Genomic DNA, 15,308 nt, shown 5'->3' with positions numbered 1-15,308 from the left:
GGTAAACAAATACATACAAATACTACTGGTAACATTTTATGCAGCTAAAATAAATTTCAGCCGTTTTGGAATAACACCAAGTAGAACAGGTATTGATTGTGTCCTCTAGTTGGAAAGCTGTTCATTGCAGCCCTGAACTATGAACCGTTTGGAAAAAAAAAAAAAAAAAAAAAAACTAATGCTGCTTTACCTTCTACTTCCTATGAAAGAAACATTTCAAACATTTAACATGAAAACAGAATTTCTCTTTTTTAGAACCAGCATGTAACATGAGAAAATGGGATGAACTCTGACATTAAAGGCTAAAGAATACTAATGTAAGGGAAACACTTCCAAAAACATACATTTGTCTAATCATTACAAGGTTAAAGAACACTATGAGGTTTGGACAAGCTCTAGAAAACACAACAAAAAGCAAATCAACATTCTCCTATTAAAGAAATACAAAGTATTTTTACTGATATGAAGGAGAAGGCTTGCACTGACATCTGGAAGAGTGAAATTCATCCTCTACATAGCAGGCTACTGTTAAAATCTATTAAACAGTCAGTGCACCAAGTAGCACACCCAGATACCATGGACAAATTGAATCCAACAGGACAACTATCAAAACAAGAAGCAGGGGCAAAGAATCTGCCAGCTTTCCACACTGCTATTTCAGAGCATCCCTGTCTCAACAAGACCTCCACAGGACCTAAATGCCTATTAAAGCCAGCAAAAGAGAAGAATATTAATCAATGTTTTGCTTTAAAAGAACCCACCTTTGTATCAGTAAACAAATATGCAACATATTCAGCATTAAAAAACAATAAAGATATTGGAAGTTTTTTTATCCAAACATGTCAACTAAAGAAAAACAGATTTATATTCCACTGTTCATATTCCACAGATATTACTTAAAAAGTGGTCTTCTGTAAGGCATGCTAACTATAAGTCATGCAGATGTATGATGTTACCCACCTAGTAAAAAAATTATTTTAATTTTGCATCCTGAGATGCAAAAATTCTCAATTTTGCATCCTGAGAGTACTTCTTTTGATATACTATATATATTTTTACAATAAAACACCCAAGCTAAAGAGCTTTAGTAGTTTTAAATTTAATTTTTTCTATGAAATCATTTGTTGTGAGGCTTTTTAGATTTGTCCTTTAGATGTATCCTTCAAGATCCCCATCACCACCACCGTTTTTAGACCACATATTCAATGATGTGATAGAGTTGATGGATTAATATTGCAAAGTATGAAAGTGATCAAAAAGGAAAGGGGCTGATGAAGTGCCATATATATATATAAGGAATGAGAGAAGATACAGAAGGAAGAGAAAAATTGCTGTATGGAAGCTCCTCAAAGTTTACTACTGCTGTTGCTAAAAAAGAGAAAGCCATGTGGTTCAAAGCATGATTAAAAACACAGACTACTTATGCACCTATAAAAACTCCCATTTCCAGTTTCAAAATGAAGAGTATTTGAAAAGCAGGCCATTAGTACTCTCCAGTTATTTTTCTGTGGTCTCAGAAGTAGCACAGACACTCTATACTTGCTTCTGTAACATGTTCTTTCCAAGTTCAGAAATAGAGCATTTGAAAGAAACCTTTTATCTCTTCAGACAGCTTCCAGAACCTGGAAAATAAGTCCATGGAAAGGATATAACTGCAAACTTGCTGCTAGGAATGAACACATGTTCATTATTTAAAAGATAACAAAAAAAAAAAAAAAAAAAATTAGACTACCTCTCATTTATCCTGGACAGTTCACCTTCTACAAGCAATCTAAGAAAATTAATCCCTTGAACAACCACACTCCTCTGCTGCCTAATAAAGCAAAAATATGATTTGAAATCTGCTTTTAAAAACAACATGAAGCCAGTTGCTTTAAACTGTATGGCATGGTAGCAAGGGTGCAATACCTTCACACATCAGGATGTGCAAGATACACAAAGCTGCATTTAGCACACAGAACCTGTACTTGGTTTCCCAAGTGCCAAGCAAAGCCAAGTCAGCAGAAGGCAGCAGAACAGGCTTCAAAGGCAGGAAATGACAAGGAAGCAAGAGAAACTAGGAAAGATCTGAGGAGTTCAGAGGACCTGAAGCAGCCTCTCCTCACTGCAAGCCCTTTTCTGCAGAAACTCCCCTCTTCCCAGATTTGCTCATATGTGGGGTTCTCACGGAACATTCCCGCTCCTCAGCTCCTGGAGATGAAACCTGGAGAAAGGCTTCATCTCCATGCTCTCCCACAGCACCACCCACCACTAAATGGGGTGCAATGTAACAGAGCTCAGCACAGGCCAGAAGCTCCATTTCCCTTTTTCCCCTTCCACCTTGCTGCCTAATACAATATCCTTCAATCATTCTGCCAAGCCAGTTTAGATATCTACACCAGCAGAAATGTAACAAACCAAAACCAGTTTTCTAGTTCTTCTAGTCCCTGAAGTAGCTCACCATGGTGTGAGACGTAAAGGGCTGCAGAGGACAAAATGGGGAAACGTAAAAGCAAAAGAAAATGGAAATCAAACCCCACAGCCTCATTAGGTCTTCTGCCAGTAGACATTACATGAGGCTGATCATATTACAGAAGTGCCCCCTCAAAATGCCTCAGAGCACCTTAGTTCTAATTCTTCCCCATGCAAATTCAAAAAATTTTAAAAAAAAGTCAAATGTCTTCTGGTTTTTGGGACTTTTTAAAATGAAACATAAACACATTCCACAACAACTACAGATTTTGTAGTCAAGTTATTTGCATTCAAAGAGGGGGAAGTCACAGGGTTCATCAGTGAACCAATGCAGGGGTTGAGCTTCACCCTAAGAGAAGGCAACATCCTGAATGCAGGGTCTCCAGGACAGAAAATACTCAGGGAGTCAAAGACCACCTTGTTATTTCATGTATTGAATGAGATCAAGCTTAGCCACCAGAAATCCCTAGAAAAATAAAGGACTTTCAAGAAGAAACTCAAGACCTTAGAAAACAAAAAAGTTGTTTCTGTTCCAGTGCTGAAGTGAATTCCTCCCTTTTTAAAAACAGCAATCACACAGATTACAGCACATGTCACCAATTAATTCAACCAGCCTTATGAAGCAACTAAACTTCTCTGCCCAGGCAACAATGTGAGTTCACCCTCACATAAAGATCAGCTAGTCTTGAACAATTAATTCAACTAACTCAAGGCAAATTAGCCCCCACCCAACACAACATTCATCACATCCCTTTCTCCAATTTCTCTCTTCCTTCCTTTGCCATCCCTCCCCTATTACACACTGCAGCCCATACTAACCTTGCCTTCAAAGCAGAATAGTCAAGTAGAGATCATTCTCCAGGTGCAGTTTTTCTCTGTCCCCTTCCCTGTGTGTCCTGACAGAGGAGAAGGCACTCCTTGTAAACAGGACAGGTAACACACAAGACATTATGCAAAGCAAAGACCTAGGCAGATAGCCAACTTTGTGAGAAAACTATCTGCCACCCCCACTAGGGAAAAAAATTCTTCAAAGATCAAAATTAAAAATTCAGTTAACATTATCTGAGGTTAGCAACAAGTCCAAAATTAAAAAAAAGAAAAGCAGATGCCTTTAAATAGCAACTGCCTTATGATCCAAAACCTAATGCCAGTAGAAAACCCATGAAAATTTGCTAATTTCTACCTGAACACATGTACTACATTTTGACTTATCAGTCACATTGTACAGTCAAAACAAAACTTGTCTTTTCTGATAAAGGTGCACAACCTGTTACAAACTGCAGTGTTAAACAGACAGCTCACCCCTTTCTAGAGAGGGTAAGGCCTTGACAATGCTGCCATACATCATTTTTTTCTATTTTTTTTCCTTTTTTTTTTTGTGGGATAAAGGTCTAACATCGCAAGCAAATAAAAATCATAGGGGGTTTCTGGTTTGGGTTGGAAAGGACATTTTAGATCAGAGATCAGGTCCAACCCCAAAGTCTGAACTTCAGCCCTGCTGGAGCAGGCTCTTCTGTGCAATTACAATCTCTGCTGTCTCAAGGCTCCTGTCATAGATGCCTCAAGGCTTGTCACAGCCTCATTTAGAGTAAGTCAAAGTCAGTGCCACTACTCAGGCATTCAGGTAATGAAGCATCCTGCCTCTCCAAATCTGCTTAGAAATGGAATATTTCCAGATTTCTTCTTCAGTTCTCTCCTGCTCTATTTCAGTCAAACACAGAGCACAAGTGAAATAAGGCAGCTTGGACTTGTAACACATGCCTGGCTTGTTTTACATGGCTGGTGCACCTGCTAGTACTCCTGGTAGCATTTACTGCCATTGAATAATGGGCATTTTGCTTTCCAAACATAGGAGCACTGCCAAATCCAGAGGAATATAATCACAAATTCAAGATTAAGAACAAACAGTGAAACTGCAAAATCTATAAGCAACCTAAGCAAAACGTTATGGGCTGCATAATGCTGGAAAAGTAGTTTAAACAAATATGTAAGCACTTTCATGAGAAAGGTTGACAGTTTATCTGAACAATTAAAACTCAGTCATGCACAATCATTAATGAAAACCTTCACTCTAAATAGGGTACAATCAGCACTGCAAAGTTTTACAAATAGTGATTTTAGATTTTTTTTCTTAAACAATATTAGTTTCAAAAATTATGTCTTTTCTCTCCCACTCCCCGAAAACAAACAGAAAGGACATATGCAGAAATAAATTCTGAAGAACAGAAGGGAGACTTTTTTGGTCTTTTTGATTGTTAATGTAAATCACTAAGTAGTTTTCATCAATCCACACATACACACCTTTTTCTTTTGATGATCTATAGAAACAACAAAAAAAAAGTCATAATACCTTACAATATCCCAAGTCTCTTTCCCTTAAAATTTAAAAATTTTCAGAAAAATCAAAAAATAAACTCTATCAAGAGCCAGAGCATGAGAAGATTCATTCTCACCATTTGACTCTAACATACAAATACTCCTTCCTAGTCTTCACCTCCTTCTTTCTATTCTCTGTATAAATTATATTTTTTACCAGAAGTTCTCAAAATCTTGCAAGATATCCTTCTATTCTGCACACAGAATCTCCCCACATTCCCATAGCTAAAACTGATACCTGACAAGTCCACTCACTAACTTTATTATAATTAAAAATGATGGTTTTTAAAACTAATGAAAGGAAATTTCTCAGTTTGTAGCCAATAATCAACCTCTTAAAGGGAGTTTCTGTACGCTCTGAACTAAAGGAATACTGGTAGAAACTTCTCCAACACCAGGTCCTAATTTAGGTCAGAGAGACTTTTGAGTCCTGGAGTTCTTTACATCTCTAGCTCCAATGTACTTTCACAGGTTTAGATTTTAAGCAGTGTGGATTTCACTAGGATTTGAAATGCAACTACTGACTGAAATTTATACTACTCCACTATTACTGGCTTCATTTCTAGTCAATGAAATAATTATCAGAAACAGAGTCTCACCTATTATTTTAAAGGTCTTTAAGCATACCTCCAATAAATGTGCAGCCTTTTCACTTCACAGATTTCTTCAAGGTACGTCAAAAAACTATTCATTTTATTCCTGATTATAAAAAGCAGTTTCAAATACAGTTTGGTATTCTCAGAAGTGAATTCCTGTTCAATCATGTCCCTGGAGTATTCAAACCCTGGTACTTTATCAGCACCAAAAATTTCCATAACTTGGATCCAAACAGGTTATACGCAAACAGTGATGAAAATAAGTAGTTCATGTATCTGGATGGTCTTCCTTGATTTAATAGAGCTATTTGTGCATGGTGCAGTAGGACTGGAATCCAAAATTACCTTCCCTTTCCTCACAGCTGATTTTTTGCATTATTTGTCTACAGCAGACAGAGATCCTTCCCAGATGATGGCTCATTTTATAAAAGGCAGTGGCTCCTACATGACTTTAGTCAGTTCTTTATCCCATCAGTCAGATGCTAAGTTGTGATAGATCTGACATAACTGTTTGGAAATGCTTTCAAGAGCAGTAAAATACCCCTTCTGCACCACATTATGAGTGGAGCTGAGACCATGTATTATCCTCTCATTATTTCAGGTCATGGTTTGTATTCCCTATGAACAGCTTGGTACACTTCCATAATGATCTAGAATGCTGCAAAATATGGAAACATATCCTCATTTTTTTATTACTGCTATGGTGAGAATTTTTTTCTGTTTAACTGAAATTCCCCACATGAATCTGTCAGGCTGAAAAGCAGGCTTCTCAAAAACAAACTAACCAAATCACATCATGAGCAAGCAAACCTTCTCCCCCCTCAAAGAACTAAACATCAACTGTAAAACACCTCAGGCTTGTCCTGGTAGCAGTGGAATAGAGGCAAAAATCCACAAAAGGGTTTTTGCAAAAACCCTCTTCTGTCTTCTCACACCATATAAAAATTTTGAGAGTGACTTAAACAAGCACACACAAGAACATTGGTGCTACAATTATAAGAGAAACTGCCCCAAGATTCTTGATTCAGCCATGTCACCAACAATTTTACATTACAGACTGAAGTTCTCCAGAATAAACCAAAAGCAAACAGAAAAGACATCTTCCTAGAAATATCAGCATTATATTGAACCTGCACATTTTGATTTTTCTTAAATCAAAGAACCAATTCTCAAAGTTTGCATTCCATCTTCTTCAGTAATTAAGAAGAAGAGAAGAAAGAAAGCAACACTTGGGGCTCTTTTTTTTTTTTTTTTTGATTTCTCAAAAATTTCTGGAGACAATGTTGCTTCTGGTATAGAGAACTTACATATTTAACAGAGTTGCATCATCATTCATTGGCCACTTGACAAGTTTACAGCAGCTCATAATGTAAGGAGTGGTTTAATAAATCTCTAAACTGTTGGAGTCACTCTGACATACAACATTACTAGCATCACTAACATTAAAGCATATGTCTCTATTATGTGTGTCAGCTAACAAAACAAAACAGACAAATAATAAAATATATGGTAAATTCCTATATTAATGTGACTAGGCAAATGAGCCACCAAATGTAATGCAGTCCTCAAGGAAAAAGGCTGAAATGAATTATTGGTTATTTGAATTATCATCCAATATAATAAAATCCTTTTTGGAATTAAATTACCTCCTTTGAACATGAAAAGGATAATCATAGGCTTTCTTACTGAATCTTTTGTAAATACTGAAAATAACTTACAAGCTACAATACTGTCATTTCAAAGAGTACTCATAAAAATTGTTCCAAAAATTTCATGCAAAACAGCATCAGTAAGTTAATCACATTTTTAATTGTATCTCCATTAACATACAGTTTTTTTAAACTTCACAGGAAAATAAAGACTTGGCAAGGAAAATCACAGATAAAGAAAGGTGCTATTCTGATAAAGACAAAGAAACATCCCAAAATCTTCTTCAATTGATTAAAAATTTTTTAAAAACAAAAACACAAACGACAGACAGGCTAATTTTAGAACTTTAAATCTAAAAACATACGTCTACTTGGCTGCATAAAAATAATTAAACCACAAAGTCAAGCAACCTTATTCCCAAAAAAAATAAAAACCAAACCCAAAAATCCAAACAAACAGAAAACAGAAACAAACAAAACCACAACAGAACTTAGCAGTCAGAAGATACAGGCACAGCTTCTAGTCAGTTACATTTTAAGGCAGATCTAGGAGAGAACCTTTCACACCAGTCTGGCAGGACATCTAAAGACAGTATCTGGAGAGAATAAACCTGAGCACAGGGCTACAAGGGCTGGAAAGGGAGAGAACAAATGCAAGGCTTCACATCAGTTTAGGCTTCTTTCACTTTTGTCAGCAGCAAGAACCCAAAAGTTCAAACATCTGTTCAGGTACCAAGTCAGTCTACCTGACTAGAGATGGCCAGGCACAGAAAGATAAACACAAAAGATAAGAATGTGAGATTTATCCACCCCAATGAAAAAGGACTTGGTAAGAAGTTTCTTCTCAATTAGAAACTCAGCCTCAGCATAATCACAGAAAAAAATATGTATATATTTGACTGTTCTGTGAAAAGAGCTTGCAGGGTTAAGGGATTTTTTTTTTTTTGTCATTGTTTTAAAGCCAGTTCCAAGGGCCTGGCTAACAAGGACATGGCTATTCACATCCATTTTAATGGAATAAATTTAAATTCAAGGATAATGAATGGCAATGCTAAACTTGAGCAGAAAAGTAAAGATCCAGGTAAGACAAATTTGCCTACCCCATACAACAAACTGGCAGGGCTGTTTAGGGCAGGTCCAAACCTTCCTGCTATCCTCCTGTTCATTACATGGGTTTAACTCTCCATTAGTTACACTTTTAAGGGCTACAATGAGGTCTTGATTTCTACTTTCTTACCCCATACTGCAGGCCTACTTGGGGGTTTTCTATCTGGTGACAAATTACTCCTGAGCTCAGAACTTCCCCCACAAATGTAACTGTGTGACAGACATGTCCACCCTACCCTCAGCAGTATTATCACAGCTTAGAACCTGACAGCCACTCATGCAGTCATGTCATTTTCTCCCTAGTGTTATCTGACAAAGCTACAAACGGGGGCACAGGAGCTTTGTATCCCAACTCTGGAGGGTCACTGCCCCGCTCAGTAACATTCAGGTCATATCCAGACAAGTATCTTTCCATATCAAAGTTATAATTCCTGCTGTGAAAGCTCTGAAATAGAACTGACCTCAACAGACATCACAAAAACAGTCACTCCCAATTAAAAAAAATTCCAACTAAAAATATATTCTATGAATACAGCTTAAATTCTCAATAACTTCCATTCACTATTCTGACCTATTGTTTCATAGTTCACCTGTCTGGTACTGACTAGAAACTTGACACTGTGCCCTTTTCTCAGATTTACCTTGATCTGAACACAGTTCCATGTTCAGAACAGCAGCACCATCCTTCCTCCGCTGCCTATACCTATGCTCAAGAATCACCACTCCTACTGCTTCTCCAAGCAGCTGCTAAAAGCACCTGGGAGAGAATACCAGGCAAGACAGACTTCTGAACCAGCCTCAAGTGTCAGCTGTGCACCTCACCTGTGGCACTAATCCTCCATCCCAAATTACAGATGCTACCACACCATTCACACTTATACTGCCCACAGCAGAGAAATATTCACCTGCCTTTTACAGCTCCACATCAGGGCACTGATCCATTGAACAAGACTTGTCAATCATTCTCTACACTTGGAAATTCATCACAATAAAGGGCAGTTGTTTGTTTGTGGTTTTGCCCTCCAGAGAATGACAACATAAGATTTATACCAAAACATTTACTCCAGATCATTTCCAGATTGGTGAATTTCCAAAATGGGATTGGGGGAGATGTTATGTCAGGGAAAGTGTGATCGCTATATTTGCATGCTAATTTTGGTTTCAGTGTCTAATGGTTATCTCCAAACTTTCAACAGAAACTTTACCATGAAGCATCTGTATGTTTATGCATAGTACACAATGTGACAGACCTACAAAGTCAAGGAAGGGACAAGACTACCAAAGATCACATTTGTCATAAAACCAGTTTGGCATTCTCTCTCATTTCTGCACATAATCCTTTTCCAGATTATGCCTATGTTTTCCACTTACCCAGCAAGCATGGACAGTTGTTGAAGCTATTGTAGAAAGAGTCTCTAAAAGACCCTAAACACAAAAGTATCACATAAAAAACCCACATAGATAATCAAAATATAAAAAATTATGTATACTATGTAAAATTTTATATCCAGTAGCCACCTTCTAGGATTTTAAACCTCATCTTAAGCCTATTTCAGATAAAAAAGTTTGTATGTTCATTTATCGAGACAAAATTTAAATTCTTACCAGATCCATTAAAATCATATCATGGCTTTAGGAAGCATCCCTTCCTGTAGTCATGTGTTACAGAGCTTAGGTGTGCCACTGCCTGCAAAATCAAGGCTACAGACTAAAACTGTAGTAAAAGACTTGCAACTTTAAATGAGGAGATCTGAATGCACAACAAAATAAAGTTTAAAAGAAGTTCAGCACCAGCCACGTTCAAAACAACTTTCTGTAGGTGATCTGCCTGTAAGATCACATTCTCAGTTAAATATTTTCTTCAGAAGGCCTTCCTTCCAGCAGCAAATAACCAGTATTTTTGGGCAAACTAGTTTTCCAACCCAAATGCACAAAGGGACTAAAGCTGGGGTTCACACTGGAACCTGTCTTCTTCATGAAGCTCTCATAAAGCTGGAATAGATACCTGGCTGTAACCTAGGTAACAGCAAGTAAAGTCAAGCCCTGAGTAAACTATTATGTCTTTTAACAACTGGAAAATTAGAAATAAAAAGTGTAGCTCAGTACAGAAATCATGTACTGCAATCTACAAGATAAACACAGTCTGTAAGTATTTCACATCCTTAAATGAAGCAGAGGCAGATACAAGCTTTAAAACTTACAATTTCATTTCAGAAGGAACCTTCAGGTTCTTCTGAACAATTTCTATGATCTGCCTTTACTTAAATGCAAATTTTAGCTCTGTCTTCTAGTATGCAGAAAGCTACAGATTTTGTACACACCAAGAAAGACCCAAGCTTACAATATATATATCTAAACATTGCCCTGCACCTGACATAATAAAATTTGTGAATGACACATCCCTGTCTCTGCCTTTGATTCTAGACCAAGTGCAATGTGAAGACCTGGGAGTTTTAAAAAAACATCATTTCCAAAAAAAATGGAGAAGGTCACACGATTCAGTTACCTGGAAATAAGTATCATACTACATGACCTATTCCTTATCTGTGTGAGCATATTTTCCCTCTCCTCAAAGTTTCTGCTGTAGTTCCTGCTGCTGCAGCTCTAGCGGCATCAGCCAGTAACACCACCCAAGGCAAGCCAAGGGGGCTGCTTGTATTGTCACTGTCACATGGTGTAAAATTGCTGTGAGCAGGATGAGACAATGATGTGCTTGAATGACAGCAGCTGTTCTGTGCTGGCATGCCACAAGAAGAGCTGTAATCACAGCCAGGTGCAATGGTGGGAATTTTGGGGGATAAAGGCAGTGCCTGCACCTGTGGCACTCTGTAACTTCTAGCCATGCAATATTTGTTCTTTACAGACCATCTGTCATTTTGACAAGCTCCCTACCTGACCATCACTGGAGCAGCCACCTTTTTTATTTCCTTACCGAGGCTTTTCTCCCTTTTGTACACCATCCAATTTCTGCCTCATACGTGCCTCATAAACAGAAAAGGATATGGTAACTATGGTGTAGGAACCAGTGAATCATAAGAATTTGAAACACTCCTAGTTACAGAGATCAAAGCTAAATCCTCTAGGAAGATTATCCACACCAGAACCCTGAAAAAGAAATGTGACTCAAGTACTTTCATACTGCATCTTTGAAATAAAGCACAATCCCCTGAGTAACTGTGAAGGGCTACCTCCAGTTACGCTTAACTACGGTGGGAACACTGTAACAGGGGCTGCTCTAGCTCTTGATCTATCTATGCAGTTCCAGGCCTGGCAACCGGCTGCGAACGCAACAGTCCACTGGTTGAGACCACAACTCTGAGGCCATTCAAGAGAAGGTTTATTCGGAAAACAAAGAAATAGAGAAAAACAATACAAATCAACCACACATCTAAACAACGAGGAGTTGTTACAAGCAAGGGATAAGAGACTCCAAATCCACTCGCGCCCTTGCACCCATCGCCGTGTGAAACGGCGGAGGGGCAGCGCTCACAAACGATGCGAGTGGAGACGATTTCACCACTTCTCCAAAAATACGGCTCCCGGGGGAGCCGGTGTGCCCGAGGTACCGCGGGAGCGGAGCGGAGGGGCAGGGCGAGACCCTTGCCGGCGGCGCGGCCCGGCCAGGCGCTGCTCGCTCCTCGGAACTTCGCCCCCCGCTCCCGCAGATGACCGATACCCGCACCGCGGCCACCACCCCCCGAACACCAACACACCCCTCAGCCACCGCCACCGCGCCCGGCTCCGGCTCCTGTCGCCGCTTTTGCATTTCCAGAAGCACTCTGGCCGCTCATTCTGGCCGGCGTCTCAAGGAGAGCACCGCTCTCGCCCAACTGCGGCCGCAGTTCATTGTCCCTTCACAAGGGAGAGGGGAATGACCAATCCCGCGTAGGGACATCGGCACGGCCCGGGCAGATACCACGGACAGCGAGCCCCCACCGCCCCACCCCACCCCGACACCGAGCCCGAGCCCCGTTGCCAGAGAAGTTGGGAGCGGCGCGGGCGCTCCCCACGCCGGGCAGCCCCCATCAGCCCCCATCCCTCCCTGCCCCCGCAGGGCACGGGCAGCGCCCGCAGCCGCGGGACGCCCGCGGTTCGCGGAGCAGCAGCGGTGGCGGCAAACACCTACCCGGAGAGCTTCCCAATCTTCACAAAGCTAAACACATCCATCCATGCGGCCGGCTAGCTCTGCCCGTCAGACTCACTCACTCCAGCAGCAGCGGCGGCGGCGGCAGCAGCTCCATGTCGGGAGAAGGTTGCGTCCAGCGGCAGCAACAGCCCTTGCAAAAAAGCAGGAGCCGGCGGAGACAGCGGCTGCTACCCCCCTCCGGCGGGGAGCTGGGCGTGCAGCATCTTGCAGGACCGGCGCTCATCTGCGCGCAGCCCTCCCCCCTCTCCCCCCGCCCCGCTCCCCGCCTGCCGTGCGCTCTCCCGGGGTAAGTCCGGAGCGGAGCGGGCGTGGGGGCTGCCCGGCAGGAGCGCTGCCCGCAGCCTGCGCTCCGGGAGCCGGAGGGGGAGGTGACAGCGCTCCGCCGCCTCTCTGCAGTGCCCAGAGGAGGGAGGCGGCGGGGTTGCTGAGGGGAGCGCAGGGTGTATCGCCGTGCCTTCTCCTCTGGCCGGCCGTGTGTCCGCTCCCCTGGGCGAGCGCAGGGCACGGGCGGCGGCCCGGGCGAGCGCCGATCGCCGCTCCGGCCCGCGGCGGCGCTGCGGCCGCCGGGCCGAGCCCAGGGCTCCCCACAGGGCCTCCCGAAGCCGCGGGGCCGGGGAAGGAGGGCGAGGGTCCGGGTGTGAGGGGTACGGCTGCGGCTTCCCGGGGCAGGGAGCGGAACGCTGAGCGAGAGGGGAAGGGGAGCCCTGGTAAGTAGGAGGCGATACCTCCCCAGCCCGGGAGCAGCACCCTGGGCCTTGCAAAAGCAAAAACTTGGGAAAGCAGAGAGCAGTCTTTGCTTCGGCGATCACACTGCTCCATGCAGTCCCCGAGGGTGAGAGAGGGCCTTTCGGCTTTCAGCCCTCGGACTGAATGCTCATCAGTCGTGGAGAGAACAGGGACCGGGCTGAAATCCACCGCCTGGATGCTGGCATATCCTGTGATCTCTCTATACATGCCAGAAAAGAGACTGAACGGACGGCGTCCCCGTTGTGGCAGGAACATGACAAGGCTGGTTTGTGGCAACAGAATTAAAGTCAAGCATTCTTCATACCACATCTTGTGGAAAAATAATACATCTTCATGTTCTTGTTCTTGTGTCAGGAGCCCTTCCTGACACAAGAACAAGAACAGATGCATTGCCTTATACTTATGTCCTCTGTCAGGCTTTAAATGAGGCACTGGACTTTAGGTCTCCATAAGTTTCCTCTGAGTGGGCAGAACAGGAAGGCAGGTGAAATTCAAATTCATCTCCACACAAACTCTGCACTGTAATACAATAATTCTCAGTATGGGAGTGGATTCTCTCCACTTAAGTTTTTATTTGTGTGTTTGTTCTCTGAATGAATTGATATGTGCTTTACTTTGTGCCTTCACAAAGTTTCAGTCTCTTCTGTAGGCTTGCACCTGCACCCTCCCACCAACCAAGAACTTAGAAAATAACAGGAGAGCTCAACACATATACTCCTGCAGCCAGATGAAAACAATGCACTTTTTTAATACTAAAACTTGTATTGATAAGAGAACAAAAAGAACAGGCTGTACTAACACACTGTGATTTTGGTTTCAAACTATTCTTCAAAACAATAGCAACAAAGAATGATTGATCATCTATTTATATTGGGAGAACACTGAACTGCCAGCTAAAAAGCACTTGCTGGCCTAGCATAGATGTAAACGGCTTGGGCATATTCTGAAACACCATATGAAATATTTTATGCTAGTGCATCAAAATATTTATGTGGTACTTACGTGTACTCTATTTATTTATTGTTACACTAGATTTTTTTAAAACTGCAGAACCTGTGCCTGTCATTCAGGCTGCTCTATTGATTGGTAAAAGCTACAAAGATAACACAGTTTCAGCTGGTTAGAAACTGATTTATTTATAAATCTGTCATTATTTATTTATAGACTGAGGAGATAGGCCAAGATCCTACAAAGCTAACTGAAGCTGATGAAATGATACACCATATATAAGATTAAGCACATATGTTCCATATCAAACAAGGTTCTCATCTTAAGCACTTCATGCTCCAGGGCTTCTCACATAAAGGTGCCTTAGAGAATAGTGGTGAGTGCCAGAAAAATTAAGAAATTCTAAGGGGTCATTGGAATTTCTGTGGTTTCAGGGTCTTTCAGTAGAAAGGCAAATGTGATCCTAGGATATACTGGCGGAAGTATTTCCAGTAGCAATATGTAGAAAAGCAGAAAGCATAGGATCAGATCAGAAATGCCATACTCGGCTTATTCAAAAAGTACATTTATGAAAAATGAGAGCAGGTGCAGGGGTGTTAAAGGTAATGAAGAGTCAGTCTTACGACAAGAAAACCTTTTGCCTAGCAAAACAATGACTAAGAGATAAAAAAGATTGTTGTTTATAAACATCAGTATTGTAAACACAGGGTGTGTAACCAAAATGATAGACCTTTATGAAAGACATTAAAATTTGAAATGAAGCTGAAATTATCTCCTCTTTTTTTGGCTTTCCAAATAGATACATGCCATATTGTTGTGTTTATAGTTACTTTTATATTTTTGTTTTCCTAGGCAGAAGCTATTGCAACATTACAAATCTTCCAGAATGCCTGTGAAGATACTCTTGGACCAGCCAACATGCTGGAGGTCCATTAATAGCTGTATCACATGAGCCATACTCCCAGATGTGAGACATGAAAAGAGACCCTGGGCAAGTGCCCTTCCTACTGTGCTAAATGCTGATAACCTTTTGGAGCTGTGCAGTGTGAGAATCACACATGGGGAAGGAGGCTGGGGTATGAGAGTGAACTTTGGTTCATGGTTCTTTGGCTTCTGCTGTCATAGCAACTGGATACAAAACTGTCAGTCTCATAGTAAAAGATTAAAATTTGCCTACCCGAAGAAGCGGAGTGGTGGGCGTTGTTCTGTTTCAAGAGTGAGTGTTGATATGTGTAGTTTGGACTGGCTTTGAAGCCATCAACTGTACATTGAAATAATATTTTGGTA

The 15,308-nt window shown here is 41.3% G+C and overlaps 1 protein-coding gene across 1 annotated transcript in view; it reads right to left on the bottom strand.

Annotated features, from left to right (window-relative positions):
* FRMPD4 (FERM and PDZ domain containing 4) overlaps positions 1-12,545 on the bottom strand; it is a 295,852-nt gene extending 283,307 nt beyond the window's left edge. Inside the window, exon 1 of the mRNA XM_009089651.4 lies at positions 12,306-12,545. Coding sequence (XP_009087899.3) covers positions 12,306-12,346 — 41 coding nt within the window. The 5' untranslated portion in view covers positions 12,347-12,545. The remainder of the gene's footprint in view (positions 1-12,305) is intronic.
* Positions 12,546-15,308: the final 2,763 nt, after the last annotated feature.

This window comes from Serinus canaria, chromosome 1 (assembly GCF_022539315.1).
Source record: "Serinus canaria isolate serCan28SL12 chromosome 1, serCan2020, whole genome shotgun sequence".
Taxonomy (NCBI): domain Eukaryota; kingdom Metazoa; phylum Chordata; class Aves; order Passeriformes; family Fringillidae; genus Serinus; species Serinus canaria.
This window is presented reverse-complemented; position numbering and strand designations above follow the sequence as displayed.